Genomic DNA, 16,563 nt, shown 5'->3' on the forward strand with positions numbered 1-16,563 from the left:
GTACTGGGAATGCCCCTATGAATTACCCAAGAAACAAAGCAGGGGCCAGTGAGCAGCCGTGCTTAGCGCTCCTTCTTAAGCCCAGCACCAGCACCTAGAGTTTCCCTGGAATGAACAAGAAATTTTCCTATCTCTGGCCCTCTCCATTATAAATTAAATCCGTTCTGGTTTTCTAAATCAGTCTGTAAACAATCATGAGTCAACCTCTTGGGTCATTTTCCTGGGGCTCAGTTCACTCTAGATCTAGAATGGAGTAGGGGTGGGGAAGACACACCCCCTTTGACCTTACAAAACAGTAAAGATTAATGGGAAAGTGTTTTAAAAAGAGAAAATCACAAAGAAGCTCCCCACTCAGTGGCAGTTTTGCACATATGTACAATGAGTTTACCAGCCCATAAATATTTTTAACCAACACAACCTCATGCTGTGGTGTGTACAAGGGTCTGAGAGTATATGACTGGCTATCATTTCTTGCTCTTGGCGAGCGTTTGCCTCTTTGCATCTTCTTCTCTAAGTCACTATAAGGTGTCAGTGTCAATCATTACCCTCTCCAGGTCCTGCCGCAGATGCGTGAACAGCTGCAGCCTCCTAAACAAGACATCCTGCTCCCGCTTGGCTAGATTGTCCTCTTCGTCTTTCTTTGGGGTGATCAGGGGCTTGTTGAAGTTGACCTTCCTCTTCAACTTCCAGTACTGGTACAGGAAATCCACTACTTCCTCGGGCAGCCGCAGAGCCCTGGCAACATCCAGCAAGTTGACAAAGGTGTAGAACTCATCCTCCAGCTGCTGCAGCTTCTGCTTACGGACACTCACCCGGTGAGCCTCTTCCCGGTTTTGCTCAAGGCTGGCAAAGGGCTCCAGGGGATTACGAGGGGAACACTCAGGGGCCCCATTCTCCTGTGCAGCCCCCTTGCCAAGACTCTCCTCAGGTTTCCTGTGTGAGCTATGCTTTGGGCAATAGGACTTGAACTTGACTTCATCATTCTCTGCTAAGATGGTCTTCATCTCCAGGCCCCGTTCAAAAGCACAGGTCACATGGAAGGCCGTGCGGCAGTTCTTCACAGAGCACTGGTAAGAACACACAAAGAACACAGAATAGACCATTATAGAGCAACCATGTCAGAAGGCCCGCAGTGCTAGGCACACCATGCACACATGCACAGAGAAGAGCCATGATTCAAGCATGTGCTGTGACAGGAAGTTGTACATGGATTAACCCTGGATGATCATGTCATGTTTTTAAGAGGTAAGCCTTGGGAATTTTATGTAGAGACTGGGTCTCCCTATGTTGCCCAGGCTGTTCTCCAACTCTTGGGCAAAAGAGATCCGCCTGTCTCAGCCTCCCAAAGTGCTGAGATTACAGGCATGAGCCACCACACCCAACCAAGTCTTCAAATTTAAGGGCACTCTTCAGGTGAAAGGTTTTAATCAACCAAACCCTAACTTCCTCAGAAAAGAAACCGCATCCAAATCCCATCTTGAAGAAGCCATGAATATACAAATGACATGTGTAGAGGAATGAAGTGTGGCACTAGGATCATATTCAAAAGAATCTGTACTCAATATGCAAAGTCCACTTTCAGGCATTAACTTGAGTTTTCTTACAGATTTGCGTTCTTCTGGTGTAAACTTGAGTAAGAATCTCCCTGGGAAGAATGACTACGACTCATAGTTTGAACATAAATCCTCATTCTGACTTCCCAGCCAAGAAGAGTCCCAACACAAGTGAGAAAATAAACAGTGCATTTCCTTAAAGGAGCACCAAGGGTAAACTGAATAAAAACCCCAAAAGTAGGAGACAAGAGGAATCCAGCACAGGAAAAGTGGGAAAAGGTCTTCACACTTGTCAAGAAGCTTCACCAGATGCACGGAGGACTCTAAGCCCTAAGATCTGTGCACACTGTTCCTGGCCACTGAAGAGAGGCAGTAGAACTGTGAGACCCTTCCCATGGGTCACAGGGAGATCAACCTAGAGGCAACCTATGCAGACCACCTCCCCTCTCACTGCCTAAACAGGGCCACGGTTTTATGCCTTTGATCCAGACAGCAAGCCTCTGGCCTAGCAGGAACAAAGTGATTAACTCCTCCCTAACTGATCTTGCTGAGCAAATCCCTAGAAGGTGGTTCCCCATAGTGACTGAAGCCAGTCCCTTAAAAGCAGTCCTGCATTGTGTGAGGCCAAGTGATCCCAAGGGCATGCCAGGGCTGCACGAAGTTGTAGAATCCAGTGACTCCAAGCCAATTGAGAAGTTTAATTAAACTCATTCAACATATCCTGAATCACATCACCACAGACAGCAGAGGGTAGAGCTGAGGCTTTTCCCCCTAAACACTTCAGTACTTAGGAGGAGACTTGCTGCCAGCCAGGCTTTCTTCCATTACCATGAGGTCTCTTTTATTAAGAAGAGAAAATCCAGCTCCCTTCACCATTCCACCCTTACAAATAACTAACCACGGAGACTGACATAAATCTGTATTTTCTCTATAAATAACCTCAATTCCAAGAAATGTGTGAAACCAGCTTTGGTGGCAGAAAACAAACACACACACACACATACACACACACCCCACTGTCTTAAGTAGATAAAGTGTCCTCCCTTGTAGCACACAGACAAGTGGGAAGTAAAAGTGGGAACAGATGACTGAGACACTATCCATTTGGCTTAAACTACACTTAACCCAAGCGCTCTAACCCTAAAAGAGAAATGAACTGCAGCAGAATATTTATACAGGACTTTGTAAAAATGCCAAATGGCCTTCCTCTGGGTTTTCCCATTCAGGTTGACTCAGCAAACAGATGTTACAGAAACGTAAACCAGAGCCTTCACAGCTGCAGACATTTCAGAGAGGAATTCTTTTAATAAAATCAATCCATCTGTGAAGATATGAAAAATCGTCAGCCTTCTTTAGCCTCTTCTTTAGATTAATGTTCTGGGAAAAAGAGGTCAATGGCAACAAAAAAGTCATTATATCATCTCTCTTCAAAAGGGAAACAAAGATCCCATTTGCCTACCTCTTTTAAACATTAATTACAGACAGGGATTGGCATACTCAGGAAAGGGCATAAATTCTACGCTCAGAACACCGGGGAGCATGGTCTGCTGCAGCCTGTTTCCTGCCAGTGCACACGTGCATATGCATACTCACATGCATATCCACACACATACATGCATATCCACACACATACACACATGCATATTCACACATACACACACATACTCGCAAACTCAAATGCATACTCACATGCACTCACGCATACACATACTCGTACACACATGCACTCACATACACGCATACTCACATATATGCATACTCACGCATACACACATTCACATACATACATAATTAAATATGCATACATGCATACTCACATGCGTAACCACACAAATACATGTACATACATGCAGACTCACACATATACATGCACAATCACATGCATACTCATCCACACACACACTCATATACACATGCTCACACGCATACTCACACACACACAAGTATATCGGCTCTCCCCCTTTTGTCTTCCAGCTCCACTCTCCTTCCCCAATCCAACTCTTGGGCAGAGGTGTTTGTCATGTATTCAAATGCCAAAAATATCTCCACTATTTCCAAGGTCCCCAGCCAAATCCCACCAGCTGTCTCATGACCCACCCTCCAAATATTTCTCTTATACTTTTGATTCTTGAACACCAGTCGAAGTGATAAAGAAGAAAATAGAACCACTGGGCTTGTTAAAAAATGAAAAAATTTTAAGACCGCCTTACTGAAAGAAGTATTTATCAGCCAAAATACAAACTGACTTTGCCAAATGAGGTCATTTCTTTAAAACCCATGGCTGACAGTATGACTACACTCTTGGAGCTTATATCTGCGCTGAGCTGCTGTTTTTTCTGCATTCAGAGAGAAGCCATTCCAAAACAGTGCCTCTGCTCCCAGAATTCAATGAGGAAACCAAAGAAGAGCCTGGGGCCTGTGCTGGTACATCCCAAAAGATCCAAACTTAACCTGAAGGGCCCCCATCAGCCACACACAGCATTGCAGGCCTCTCTAATCCTGACTGTCTTGATGTCAATCAATAACATGAGGCCTAGAAATGAACTTCTCAGGTCGAGTTTTAGGCCACATGAAAAACAGTATGCCATCTATATTCCCTCCTTAATTTCCCTATCTCATGACATCCCATACTTGTCTGTACATGGACATGCAAAAGCAGACAGGCAACACATTTACACACAGGTGTGCAAGTGCTCTTTCATACACACACTCGTGCACGCAGTGCCATAAAGAATCAGATATCCAGATTATGTTTCAATCGGACGCCAGCATACACAGGAGCACTTCATGGATGCCCCTCTACCCAGGTGTTCAAAGAGTCTCTGTTTTTCCAAATGCAAATGCATCAGCATGTCCCCTTGATTACTAACAGGTGTGTGCACACCGTGGAAACCTGCAGTCTCAGGAGGCAGCCACAGAGGTGGGCCATCATCTGCAGCTATACTCAGTGACTGCAGGTGGGAGGGTGGCCAACTCTAAAATGCCATGTCAAGGAACATCTCACTAAGACTCCTAGGAGGTGTCTGCCTGTGGAAAGAAGCTGTGATGCTTTGGGCAGAAAGAGGGGAGGGAGAAACAAACTGGAACCACCTCACAGCTCAGGGGAACTTCTGAATTACCCTGTGACTGTGAAAGCTTGGGTTCTGGTTACACCAGATACAGTCAGCCAATTAAAGGTGTGCGTGTGTACTGGGGCTCAAGTCAACCCTTAGGAACCTCATTCTGCTTCCTGGAACTAGTCCCCTTTCCAAACCCTTGGACAGGTCACAGAGCCTTCCCTCATCCTGCTCCCTACCATGCAGGAAAGGAAAATGAAGCCATTCTTATGAAGCTAATTACCTGAATAGAGGCCCCAAACTTCTCATTGCAGAGGCTGCACACTAGCGCCCACCGACTGCTGGGAATGTGTGACACCTTGGTGATGGGCTCCATCTTCTCCGGGCTACCAATGCTCACCTAAAGGTCGGAAAATAACAAGAAAGGGTGGCACAGGTCATCAGAGCCTGAACATGAATGTTAGAAACTAAAAGATCCATTACTTTCCTACATCACTCCTACCAGACAGTGGTGAGGGATACTCACCCACCTAGAACAAAGCAAACCCTTACTTTAAATGCCTTAGAACACTTCAGTGACAATCGAGCCCAAAGCCCAGTCCCTATCTGACAGACATCCCTGTTTGTAAAAAAAAAAAAAAAAAACACTCGGTGGCTCACGCCTGTAATCCCAGCACTTTGGGAGGCCGAGGCGGGTGGATCACGAGGTCAAGAGATCGAGACCATCCTGGTCAACGTGGTGAAACCCCGTCTCTACTAAAAATACAAAAAATTAGCTGGGCATGGTAGCGCGTGCCTGTAATCCCAGCTACTCAGGAGGCTGAGGCAGGAGAATTGCCTGAACCCAGGAGGCGGAAGTTGTGGTAAGCGGAGATCGCGCCATTGCACTCCAGCCTGGGTAACAAGAGCGAAACTCCGTCTCAAAAAAAAAAAAAAAAAAAAAACACTGAGATAACTGAGTTTTCACTTCTCACCAAAGTGCCTAATGACAAAGACTCATGTAATCTCTAGCCCATAACAAGTTGGTCAAAACTAAAAATCCATCTTAAATATATTCAAATAGGGTATCAACAACAGGGTAAGTAAATATATAACCTGTTTTTAATCTCTCGCCAAAGAAAACCATTTTCTTCAGTCCAAAAAATGACTACGTTCAAGATGGGAAATTACAAAGATAAATAAGGTACCATCTCTGCATTCAGCCTGGATCACCGAATTGTATCCCATCAATAGCAAACCACGAGACCTGGTGCTACCAAGACCCCAATCATGAAACCTCAATCCAAATCATCCTCAAATAATTTTCCCTGGAAGGAAAATGTACCAAAAATCACACCCCAAAAATGCTGGAATTTGAATCACAAATTATATTCTCACACTGAGCTATGCAAACTTTATTAGTCAAGATCTAAGACTAGAAATAAATTAGACCAGACCTCAAATTAAAAAGGTTGAGGCACAATAAAGGTTTAAATAAAAATCACCAAAGCATGACCAAGAGTGGGTCTATTTTAACCACAGTGATACCTCATGTACACCATGCCACACACAGAATGGACAGCTGATACTTGGGGAATGACACACCCAGGCCACAGCTGGTTAAATGCTGCAGGTCTGCTCCAGGGAATGGGTGTTGTGATGGGAAGGCTCGCTGAGATGGATGGGCGAGGCAAAGTTTGAACACCACCAACTTAACAGTCCCAACTGACTGCTGCTTCCCGCTAACATTTCCACAAATTTACATTCCGTGACAAGATGACAGTGTGCTTAAGATTCAGTTTTTCCCAAAGGAAAAAGGTAGCAATTAAAAGGTGTCTTTTTACTCATCAGCTACAATGCTGCCTATTTATGCATGGTTCTCCACCCACTCACCGAATCCCAGTTAAAAGCCAGGACTTTCTGAGCTAAGGTGCTATTAAGAACCATGCGTGGCCAGGCGTGGTGGCTCACGCCTGTAATCCTAGCACTCTGGGAGGCCAAGGAGGGCAGATTACGAGGTCAGGAGATCGAGACCATCCTGGCTAACACGGTGAAACCCTGTCTCTACTAAAAATACGAAAAAAATTTGCTGGGCGTGGTGGCATGCACCTGTTTTCCCAACTACTTGGGAAACTGAGGCAGGAGAATCGCTTAAACCAAGAGGCAGAGGTTGCTGTGAGCCAAGATCGCACCACTGCACTCCAGCCTGGGCAACAGAGAGAGACTCCACCTCAAAAAAAAGAAAAAAGGAAAAAAAAAAAAAAAAAAGAACCATGCCTGGCCAGGCACAGTGGCTCACACCTGTAATCCTAACACTTTGGGAAGCTAAGGAAAGAGGACTGGAATGCTTGAGCCCAAGAGTTTGGGACCAGCCAGAACAACAAAGTGAGATCTCTTCACTACAAAATATAAAAAATAAGCCAGGCCTGGTAACACATGCCTATAATCCCAGCTACTCAAAAGGCTGAGGTGGGAGGATCACTTGAGCCCAGGAGGTCAAGGCTGCAGTGAGCCATGATCCAGCTCACTGCACTCCAGCCTGGGTGACAGAGTAAGACCCTGTCTCGAAAAAAGTAAAAACAACAAAAAAGAACCACACTTACCTCAGGGATCCACAGGGCACAGCTGACATGGACCCACTTGGTTCCACTACGGGTGGGCTTCATAGCTCCACCCTTCTTGGGACACAGCAGACATCTTGGCCGAACCCCCAGGGCACATGTCCGGCACAGCCAGCTGCCCTCTGGCACCTTGAGGATTCCATAACAGGCCTGTGATGGCACAGCACATCCCCAAGGAATAGAGAGAAAGAGAAAATATTATTTTTCCCATTATATCTATTCATTTAAAAACACCTAGAAAGATTTTAACAGAACTACCACCAAAGTAGAGACACTCCCACAGCTTCCTGGCTATGACCCTCTCCCCTCAGGAAAAATGCCAGGCAGCCTCACAGTAGCACTTAGGAGGTGTGTGAGCTCTGCTGATATAATACATATTTATTTAGCAGAGGGCGGTCCTGGAAACTACTTGAGGACAGAAAGGTTTATATGAAATTTGGTTTGCTGTGTTGCCGCAGAAACCCAACTATACGAAGTTTCTAAATACTGAGCAGTAAGTCCTGCTCAATATTTAGAAACTTCATATAGATGGGTTTAATAGCAGTAAGTGGAGTGTAGAAACATGCCACAGGGTTCCGTGAGAGAAGCTATTCCTCTGCTTTACTGTCAAAGGTGGGATACACAGTGTGGAGAAAAAGCACAAAGCAGTTGAGAGAACCTCCCAAAGCTGCTGAATGAGATGGCAGCGGAACAGGAAAGAAGCATGCGCACTCCCCAGGCTAAGCAAATGCCACACCAACTAGATATCAGCACTCTCCCAGGTGAACACAACAGGGCAGAAAAAGGAGACCTACTCAGAGAGAATGTAGTCTCCTTAGCTGATAGTTAAAACGAATCCAGCCTTTTAGAAATGAAGATAAAAAATAATGTAAATTTAAAAATAAAGCCTATTTTATACAAGATGGCAAAATTACACAAGATGACATAAACTGCTGAAATCAAGGCTTTTAAACAACTAAGAGAGTTCGAAGACAGAGAAGGTTAATGTTAAATAAGTGAAAAATAAAAACGATGGTACCAGGAGCATGTTCAGAGAGCCCTTTAAAAACCAAACTGTTCAAAACTTTATCCTTAAATGACCTGGAAGTCAGGAAGTCAAGAGTCACAGTAGCAGAGCTCTAGTTTTTCAGACAGAAAAAATACAGCTGCTATGTAATCTGAATACCCACGATGCAAAAAAGGAAAACCACAAGGATGAAAGTTGAGGAAAGAAAAGTCACACTTCAGATCAAAGCCCCAGAGTGCCGTGTCAGGGCCATGAATAAGCCACTGTCAACATAGACTTACTAGAAAAAAATTTTAACAGAGCTAAGTGACACTATAAAGGTTTCAAAATACTAAAGGTCTGTATTAGACATTCTAGAGCCACATGTGAAGGAGAATTTCTAAGCTAATTTATAAGATTACATAAAGTATGCCTTAAAGATATACCAGGAAGGATTTTCTCAAAGGAAAAAAATGAAGTAAATGTTAAGGAAAAGAGACAAGGTGATATGGCAGCAAGAACAGAAGGTAAAGAAGAGGGCATCCAAAAGCCTTAAATTACAACTCCGCCGCTCGCCCATTGGGACAGCTTGCACAACCCTGCCCGACATCACTTGACTTGTTGATAAAACTGGGTTGACCAGTTTTCGAACAGAACCCTTTTTTTTCCAAAAAGTTTTTCATCAGGAAAAAAACAGCAAGTAACGACAAGAAAAAGACTGAGAAGTCAGCCAAGTAAATACAAGAAGCACCAGCAACCAAAAAGCAACACTAGTCATCAGGATGCTCATGTCACAGAACAAAGCCACCACAGGAATTCTCACTACCATAAGGAGACTTCCCAGACAGTGTGAGATCCAGAGCAACAGACGGCATTGACGTGACTGAAGCAGGAGTCGGGAGTCTCCCTGTCAAGAGGAGCCAGGACTGGGCCACAGCTGGGGAGGTCTTCACAGAGGGAAAGCCTAAGAGGTCACAAATTATGAAGCACAAGGTAATCAAGAACTTCATGGAGCAAACATGCTTCTTCTTCCCAAGAAGTCACCAAGCACCTATTCCACACAAGTCTTTCAAGTTTGCTTTAAATCTCAGCATCAACAGGTGAATTCCAAGAAAGTACTTCCAGACAGGCTTTTAAATCCTAAGAATATACATGGGCACATGTCCCCAAACAAATCCAAATTTCTTCATTACTGCATTAAAAACTAAATAAGAAAGAAAAGAGGCACTGAGATTGTCATAAACTTTTTAAGTTGCCTAACGCCTATCCTCCTGAAATCTAAGAGTTTAGCTTTCTGTGGATCTTAGCAAGCAATCACCAAAACCTACTGCCCTGTTTTTTAAGACAGGAAATCACCTTCAAGAAAAAGGGCTGCTTTCCTCTCCCTTAACAGCTCAGCTTATACCCTAACACATGCTCACAAATATGACAGGCGAATTGTGTCTACTAAAAGACATGCTAAAGTCTTAACCCCAATATCTCAAAATGTGACCTTCTTTAGAGATAGTCGTTGCAGATTAATTATTTAAGAGAGCTCACTCTGAATTAGGATTGGGTCCCTAATCCAATAGGACTGGTGTCCTTCTAAGAAGACCACCATGTAAAGACAGAGACACAGGGAGAACGCACATGATGATGAAGGCATCCGCAAGCCAAAGAACGCCCAAGATTGCTGCAAACCACCATAAGCTATGAAGAGGCTGCAAACCACCATAAACTATGAAGAGGCAAGCTATGAAGAGGCTGGGCTTCTCCTGCATGTTTCGGAGAAGCCCAGCACTGCCAATACCTCAATTCTGGACTTCTAGCCTCCAGAATGGCAAGACAATACATTTTTGTTGTTTGAAGCACACACAGTCTATTGTAATTTGTTTGTTACACAGGGCAGCTGTAAAAAACTAATACAACACACTAACCACCTTTTTAAAGGTTTGTTTTCTCGGTGTTCTTAATACCTAAACTTAGGTGTTACAGTAGGACATAGGGGGCTCATACATTCTTTTTAAGTAAACTTGACTTTTGTGGATAAGAATAAAACACTATGGGAAGAAAGACAATTTCCACAGTGGATGCATGCTATCCTTCTGGCTGCAAAAGCAGAGGATATAGTTCAATCACCATAAGAATCTATCAGGGAAAAAGAAATCTACGGGGCACATTTCTTTAAATCGTAGAAAAATGGACCCCATTGAAAGAATCCTGGACTCCAGGCACACACTCTCACAGCAGACAGGCTCGTGCCCCAGGTTTCTTCTTTCTGGCCTCCCTGCCCCACATACCTGGTGCACACAGATGTTGCATTTATCACAGAACACCATCTCATTGCCGTCCTCACCATCAGGAGACTGGCAGACATCACAGACAACATCTTCATCATATTCGATCCCCAGGCCTTCCTCAGTCTCTATGGCGTGATTCATATTGTCATAACATCGCTGCTCAAACTCCTCTAGGACCCTTTCCATGGTGTATTCATCTAGTTCAGGCATTCCTGAAGTTAAAAATGCCACAAAACCCATTTTAATAAATCCATGTTAATAAATATTACAATAAAATAGTATTGGTTTATGTATACTTAAAAATAATTTAAATGAATAAATAATATTATAAATAAATCCATCACTAGCCAGGCATAATGGCTCACACCTGAGTCTAGCTCAAGGTCAGCCTGGGCAACATAGTGGAACCCCATCTCTACAAAAAATATGAAAATTACCCAGCTGTGGTGGCATACACCTATAGTCCCAATCACTCAAGAGCCTGCGGGGGAAGGATTGCTTGAGCCCAGGAGTTTGGGGCTATAGAGAGCCATGACTGTGCCACTGTGATCCAGCCTGAGTGACACAAGACCCTGTATCATATCAATCAATCAACCCATTGATTCATCCATCCCTGAGTGCCCCAAAATTTTGTATTAAATGCTTATCAGATTCTTCTAAGAAACAATCTTCAAAGGAGTCTTCCAAGAAACTGTATGTTCCTTATGGTCAGGTAGTGAGGATGAAGTATAGTAAGTGGAAAAGCAAAAAGTAAATCTTAAAAGAATTCAAGGATATTAAATACATATACTGTCGAATAAGTCATTTCATTACACTCTTTACATGTAACAACTAACATGTAAATGACTTCAAAACCATGACCTCATATAATGGTTTGAGTGGTTTTTTTTAAATTTTGCCTTTCTTGGTAGGTAAAACAGTTCTCTGAAAACAGATTTCTCTTTGGGCACTCTAATATTTTTAAATGGTTTATCCCTGCTCACCCTCTGACTTCTACAAAGTTGAAAAATATAGTTAACCAAATGCAAAAAATAATGAAACACCAGGTACAGTGGCTCACGCCTGTAATCCCAGCACTTTGGGAGGCCGAGGCAGGCAGATCATTTGAAGTCAGGAGTTCAAGACCAGCCTGGCTAACGTGGCAAAATCCTGTCTACTAAAAACACAAAAATTAGCCAAGCATGGTGGCGGGTGCCAATAATCCCAGCTACTTGGCAGGCCGAGAAAGAGAATTGCTTGAACTCAGGAGGTGGAGGTTGCAGTGAGCCAAGATTGCACCACCGTAATCTAGCCTGGGCCACAGAGAGAGACTTCATCTAATAAATAAATAAATAAAACAAAAAACAGCTAAGACGAACATCTTTCAGAATGTGTTCCGTTATAACAGTATCTTCAAATATGTATTAGCCCAATTCTTATTATTTAAACCATTAATAAATGCCAAGAGTCTTTGGGCTGAGTCCTCTGACTTCGCACAGGACACCTAGATTCCAGTCAAGTGTATTCCACTGGTCTTTATTATGTTGTGCTTACAACAAAGCAGAAACTGTATCATCTCTGAAGCTAAAATTTAGTATTCAGTTCCAAGAGATCTCTGAGAACTCCTGAACATATGCCATAAAACCACCTTGTGGCCTGCTAATGTTTTGGCCATTAATCCCTGAAGCAGAACCAAAAAGGAAATCTGTTCTGTCTATAAAAACACCTGAGTAACCAAGTAAGTAGAAAACAACCACATGCTCAGCTCAGTCTACACTATCACTCCCATTCAACAGACTGGTAAGCCTAATAGCAGGACAAGCATCTATTGTAAGCCATACCCTATGCTAGGCTCCCTGGAAAGACCCAAAAGAAAAGGTCTTTGCCCTTCAAGGCTGTGAAATCTACCACCACCAAAGATCCTGTGATTATTTACTATGTCCTTGATTATAATACACAGCCCCTTCCACCACTTCCGCACCCTATACCTACAGCACAAAAGCTAATTAATCCTCATAGTTTTTCACACTGACCCCAGACTTGACTCCACTGTCTTGTTCATCAAGATCCTCAAGGCAACCCTTAGCAATCAGGGCTGGCATGTGAGATGAGACCTACACGCCATCCCCGTCTCAACACCATGAGATGCAAGTACATGATGTACGGAAGCTCCAACCTCTACCCACACTAAAATGAGCTTGCAGAAAGAGGTGGAGAAGGGCTGGGCATTCAGCTAACATGAGGCTTCGCTGAAGGAAAGCCAGGACAGAGATAAACAGGAAGGAAAAAGCACTCCAGGTTCGGAGCACGATGTAAGGAAAATCGCTGAAGTTAAAACACAAGTGATGTGCTTGGAAATGGGGAGCATGTCTGGAATAGTGTTCATTTACAGAAGCAGCAAGCCATGGCTAAAGAAGGAATCCGGATGGCATCATAGGAAAAAAATACTAGAGCAGGTAACTGTGGACCATGACCTTTTGTCACTTAATTTCCCTGGATTTCAGCTTCCTTAAGGTAAGTGAATGAGGGAGTTAGATCAGAACAGGGATGGGAATCCCTGGTGCCTAAGTCGAGGAGTCCTGCTTCCACTCTGAATCCATCTCAACACATCTGACACAGTCAAACAGCCTGAATTCTAAGGCAGGGCTGCGATTCTCTGACTGAAACTGTGATGCAGCTGCCTTCACCTGGCAATGAGGAGCTTTTTGCCACTAACCTACCTGCCTAAAATACATCTCCATTCATCACTGATTAATAAAATAATGTAATACACGATCTCTCACCCATCTCCTTAAATTCTTCATTGGTCAGTTCCAGCCATGCAGCATCCATGTCATTGAGGTCATAGCGACACACATTGTCAGCCAGCGTCCGGATGTCCACATAGCCCAACTCAGGAGGCTCAGAGCCTGATGACACGATGTACTTCTTGGGCCTGATGAACATGAGGGATTTCTCTTCAGACACAACCCTGGATAATAATAATAATAATAAAAAGGCAGCCAGGTTACCCTTTCAGCCACAGAGAATGAAGTGTACCACAGGGCCACAGGTGTCACTTCCTCCTCCAACCCTCAGAGCCCCAGGTCATCACCAGGTTTATTAAGAACAAAAGCTGAAAACCTGAATGTCACTGCTAATAAAACCTTAACAAGAAGTTGTTAAAGCCTGCAAACAAGAAATAGATACAAATGAAAACACTGCAGAAGCCTTCGAAATCTGTTTCCCAGGACCCTGCTGTGTCCTGCCCACCACCTCTGACCACTCTGGCCTGCAGCCAACACCACTGATCCCTATGTTTCAAAAGTTAGTCATTAAATCATTTTCCATTAACCAGACCTGCCCATCCCTGCTGGAGGCCATCAGAACCAGGGCACCACACAGGCAGGGCATGCACAACAGACTCTGAGAACCAGAGGGAGATACCCACCAACCCTCACACCTCACAAAAGAAGATGGAGAGAGGGAAAAGAAAATTAGGCCTTGGGCCAGGCACGCTGGCTCAAGCCTGTAATCCCAGCACTTTGGAAGGCCAAGACAGGCAGATCATTTGACGTCAGGAGTTCAAGACCAGCCTGGCAAACACAGTGAAACCCCGTCTCTACTAAAAATACAAAAATTAGACAAGTGTGGTGGCACACGCCTGTAGTCCCAGCTATTCAAGTGGCTGAGGCAGGAGAATCGCTTGAACCATGGAGGCGGAGGTTGCAGTGAGCCGAGATTGTACCACGGCACTCCAGCCTGGGCGACAGAGTAAGACTGTCTCAAAAACAAACAAAAAGGAAATTAGGCCTTGGCGATTGCCAACAAATCTAAGAATCAGAGTCCCAGCCAAGAAAGGGACAATCTCAACATATACCTATGATCTCAGGAACAAAAGCACAAGTTTCCTCCCCTCCTGGTACTGCCACATACCCTCCCAACCTTTACCACCTGGAGAGGTGTTTTCAAACTCACCCCACTCAAAATAAGAGAGCACGCACAAGATGAGAAAATCATTCCCAACTTGCAACCAAAAAAGGCCGTCTTCCTAATCACAGGCCCAAGGCTCCACAAAGTCCCTCCACATCTGTGTTTCCACAGTTTAAATTACTGTCAACAGGCTGCCCAGAGTCTGTCAGAGTACCTTCATCAGCCTTAGAATTACAGGAGTGATTTTATCTACATGACACTGAGATGAACAAACTGATGGGATTTATTTCTCCTACTCAACCAAGAGCAGGGATCCAACTGAAAACCTCCACAAGCTTTATTAATGCTCACTTCTGTCCTGGGGTCCCCACTGAAAGCGAAGCATTCAGCAAGTACTCCTGGACTGGGGCTGCCAGTGCTGAATCGAGTGGTGTTGCATCTCAGAGACAGACTCTGAGGCAGATATATGGTCTGCCCCACCCCCTGCAAGGCTCAGTGACCAATCTATTCCACAGGCCCAGACTCTCATCTGTGGGGGTCATCCTGCCACTCCTGATTGGTCACTAAGCCTGAGTAAGACAGGGGCATTTGCCACCATTGGATAGACTCCCCAGAGAACCCAAAATGACAACTCAAATTCAATCATTTTAAGTGCCCAAAAAGAGAGACACAAAGTGGGTGAAAACCAGGAAGCACAATCCAGTCAAGACTCGGCGTGGAGAAAGACACTATTTCGCAAAGCAGCAGCCCACTGATGATGGTGGAGAAGCCAGGTGCCAGCTGAGCACAGGGCACTCAATCCTCCCTTCTAAAAGGACTCTCCAGGTGGCATGGAGCCGGCAGCGAGGAAATGAGTAAACCAGCTGCAACCTGGCTGTGAGGAGAGTCGGCGAGGACTTGACCCTGAGGGATCTTTAAAGATAAGTCAGTAAATCCAGAGAACACACCCTGAGAACATGTGAACAGTCTAAATAAATCCCTCCAAAAATCCCCTCTCCACAAACCCTAACTGGCAGGTCTCCTCACACCTGTCCTCCTCCAAAGGTGGAGGCAACCGCAGTAGGTGGAGCAGCTGCCGTGACAGTTCCCAAGAAAGACAGACGCTTCACTCCGGGAGAGCTGCTCTCCAGAGTGAACATGGAAGACAGGAAAAGAGGGTCCAGATGTGTGAACACCCAAATGTTCCTCCCCGAGTCCATCATTTCCCAGGATGTCTTGGAATTTGCCTTCCTAAGACAGCAGCACCTCCCCTGCCTTCCCACAAGTTTGGAGGCTCATGGCCCTCAAAACCACTACCCTGTATGCCTGAAGTGTGTTGCTTCTGCACTTCCATTTCCACTCGAGGCCTCACGATATTTTATTGCTAAACTGTCAGAAACTGTCTCTCAATTGTCTCAGAAATTGTCTCTTCTCAGATGGCTACTGTCAGGGAAGAAGGGCAATGGTGGGTGGAGAGGCTTTTGTCCTCAGGGCATCTCTACCTGGCCACAGGCTGAGGGATGGTCCCTGGGCTCACAGGCACCTGGACCCCTTTCTCCCATTCCTGTCTCCAAGGATCTGCCAACACATAGTACTCATCTGGGTTCAGCTGGTAGGAGTCATGCAACTTCATGGCAGTGATCAGGTCTGTTCTAAACACCTGGAAAAGAAGAGAAAGGGACACTGACATTTGATATTTGCATTCTTATTCAGAGTGCTGGCAGCTGCAATGTAACCATGGAGCTGCCGTGTAACAAGGTCACTGTATCAACATAGAACAAACCTGACCTATTACAGAAGACCTTTGCCTGACACGCCTTTTACCTCACTCAGGCATGGGGTGGCAGTGCTAATGGAATGCTGCCTTCTCACTCCCTCAATCCACACAGTGTCCACAACGACGTCAACAAAAACAACAAAAAAACTTGTGGTCTGCCTACATGACACTGAGATGAACAAACTGATGGGAATTTTTTTTTTTTTTTTTTTTTACCAAAAGGGCTACCGAAAACATGCACCTGGAAATCTCTAAAGGGAAATATTGCACTCAAGGGTGCTCTAGAAATAAATATAACTCCACTAACCAAGTAATAACTTCAAGCCAAAATCCAGAACCGCCAAGGACTCATCTCCTTTCTTTTATTTTTTTGAAACAGAGTCTTCTTGCTGTGTCGCCCAGGCTGGAGTGCAGTGACATGATCTCAGCTCACTGCAACCTCC

The 16,563-nt window shown here is 44.6% G+C and overlaps 1 protein-coding gene across 6 annotated transcripts in view; it reads right to left on the bottom strand.

Annotated features, from left to right (window-relative positions):
• The window catches only part of JADE1 (jade family PHD finger 1), a 65,748-nt gene that overhangs the window by 12,465 nt on the left and 36,720 nt on the right, over positions 1-16,563 (bottom strand). For all 6 annotated transcript variants that reach the window (XM_012472994.2, XM_012472993.2, XM_012472996.2 and 3 more), the window contains 6 exons: positions 15,846-16,003; positions 13,236-13,423; positions 10,474-10,685; positions 7,192-7,359; positions 4,893-5,009; positions 546-1,067 (listed from right to left, as the gene is read on the bottom strand). In XM_012472994.2, coding sequence (XP_012328417.1) covers positions 546-1,067; positions 4,893-5,009; positions 7,192-7,359; positions 10,474-10,685; positions 13,236-13,423; positions 15,846-16,003 — 1,365 coding nt within the window. The remainder of the gene's footprint in view (positions 1-545; positions 1,068-4,892; positions 5,010-7,191; positions 7,360-10,473; positions 10,686-13,235; positions 13,424-15,845; positions 16,004-16,563) is intronic.

Source organism: Aotus nancymaae, unplaced genomic scaffold (genome assembly GCF_030222135.1).
Source record: "Aotus nancymaae isolate 86718 unplaced genomic scaffold, 86718_ANA_hifiasm-v0.15.2.pri h1tg000033l, whole genome shotgun sequence".
NCBI lineage: Eukaryota > Metazoa > Chordata > Mammalia > Primates > Aotidae > Aotus > Aotus nancymaae.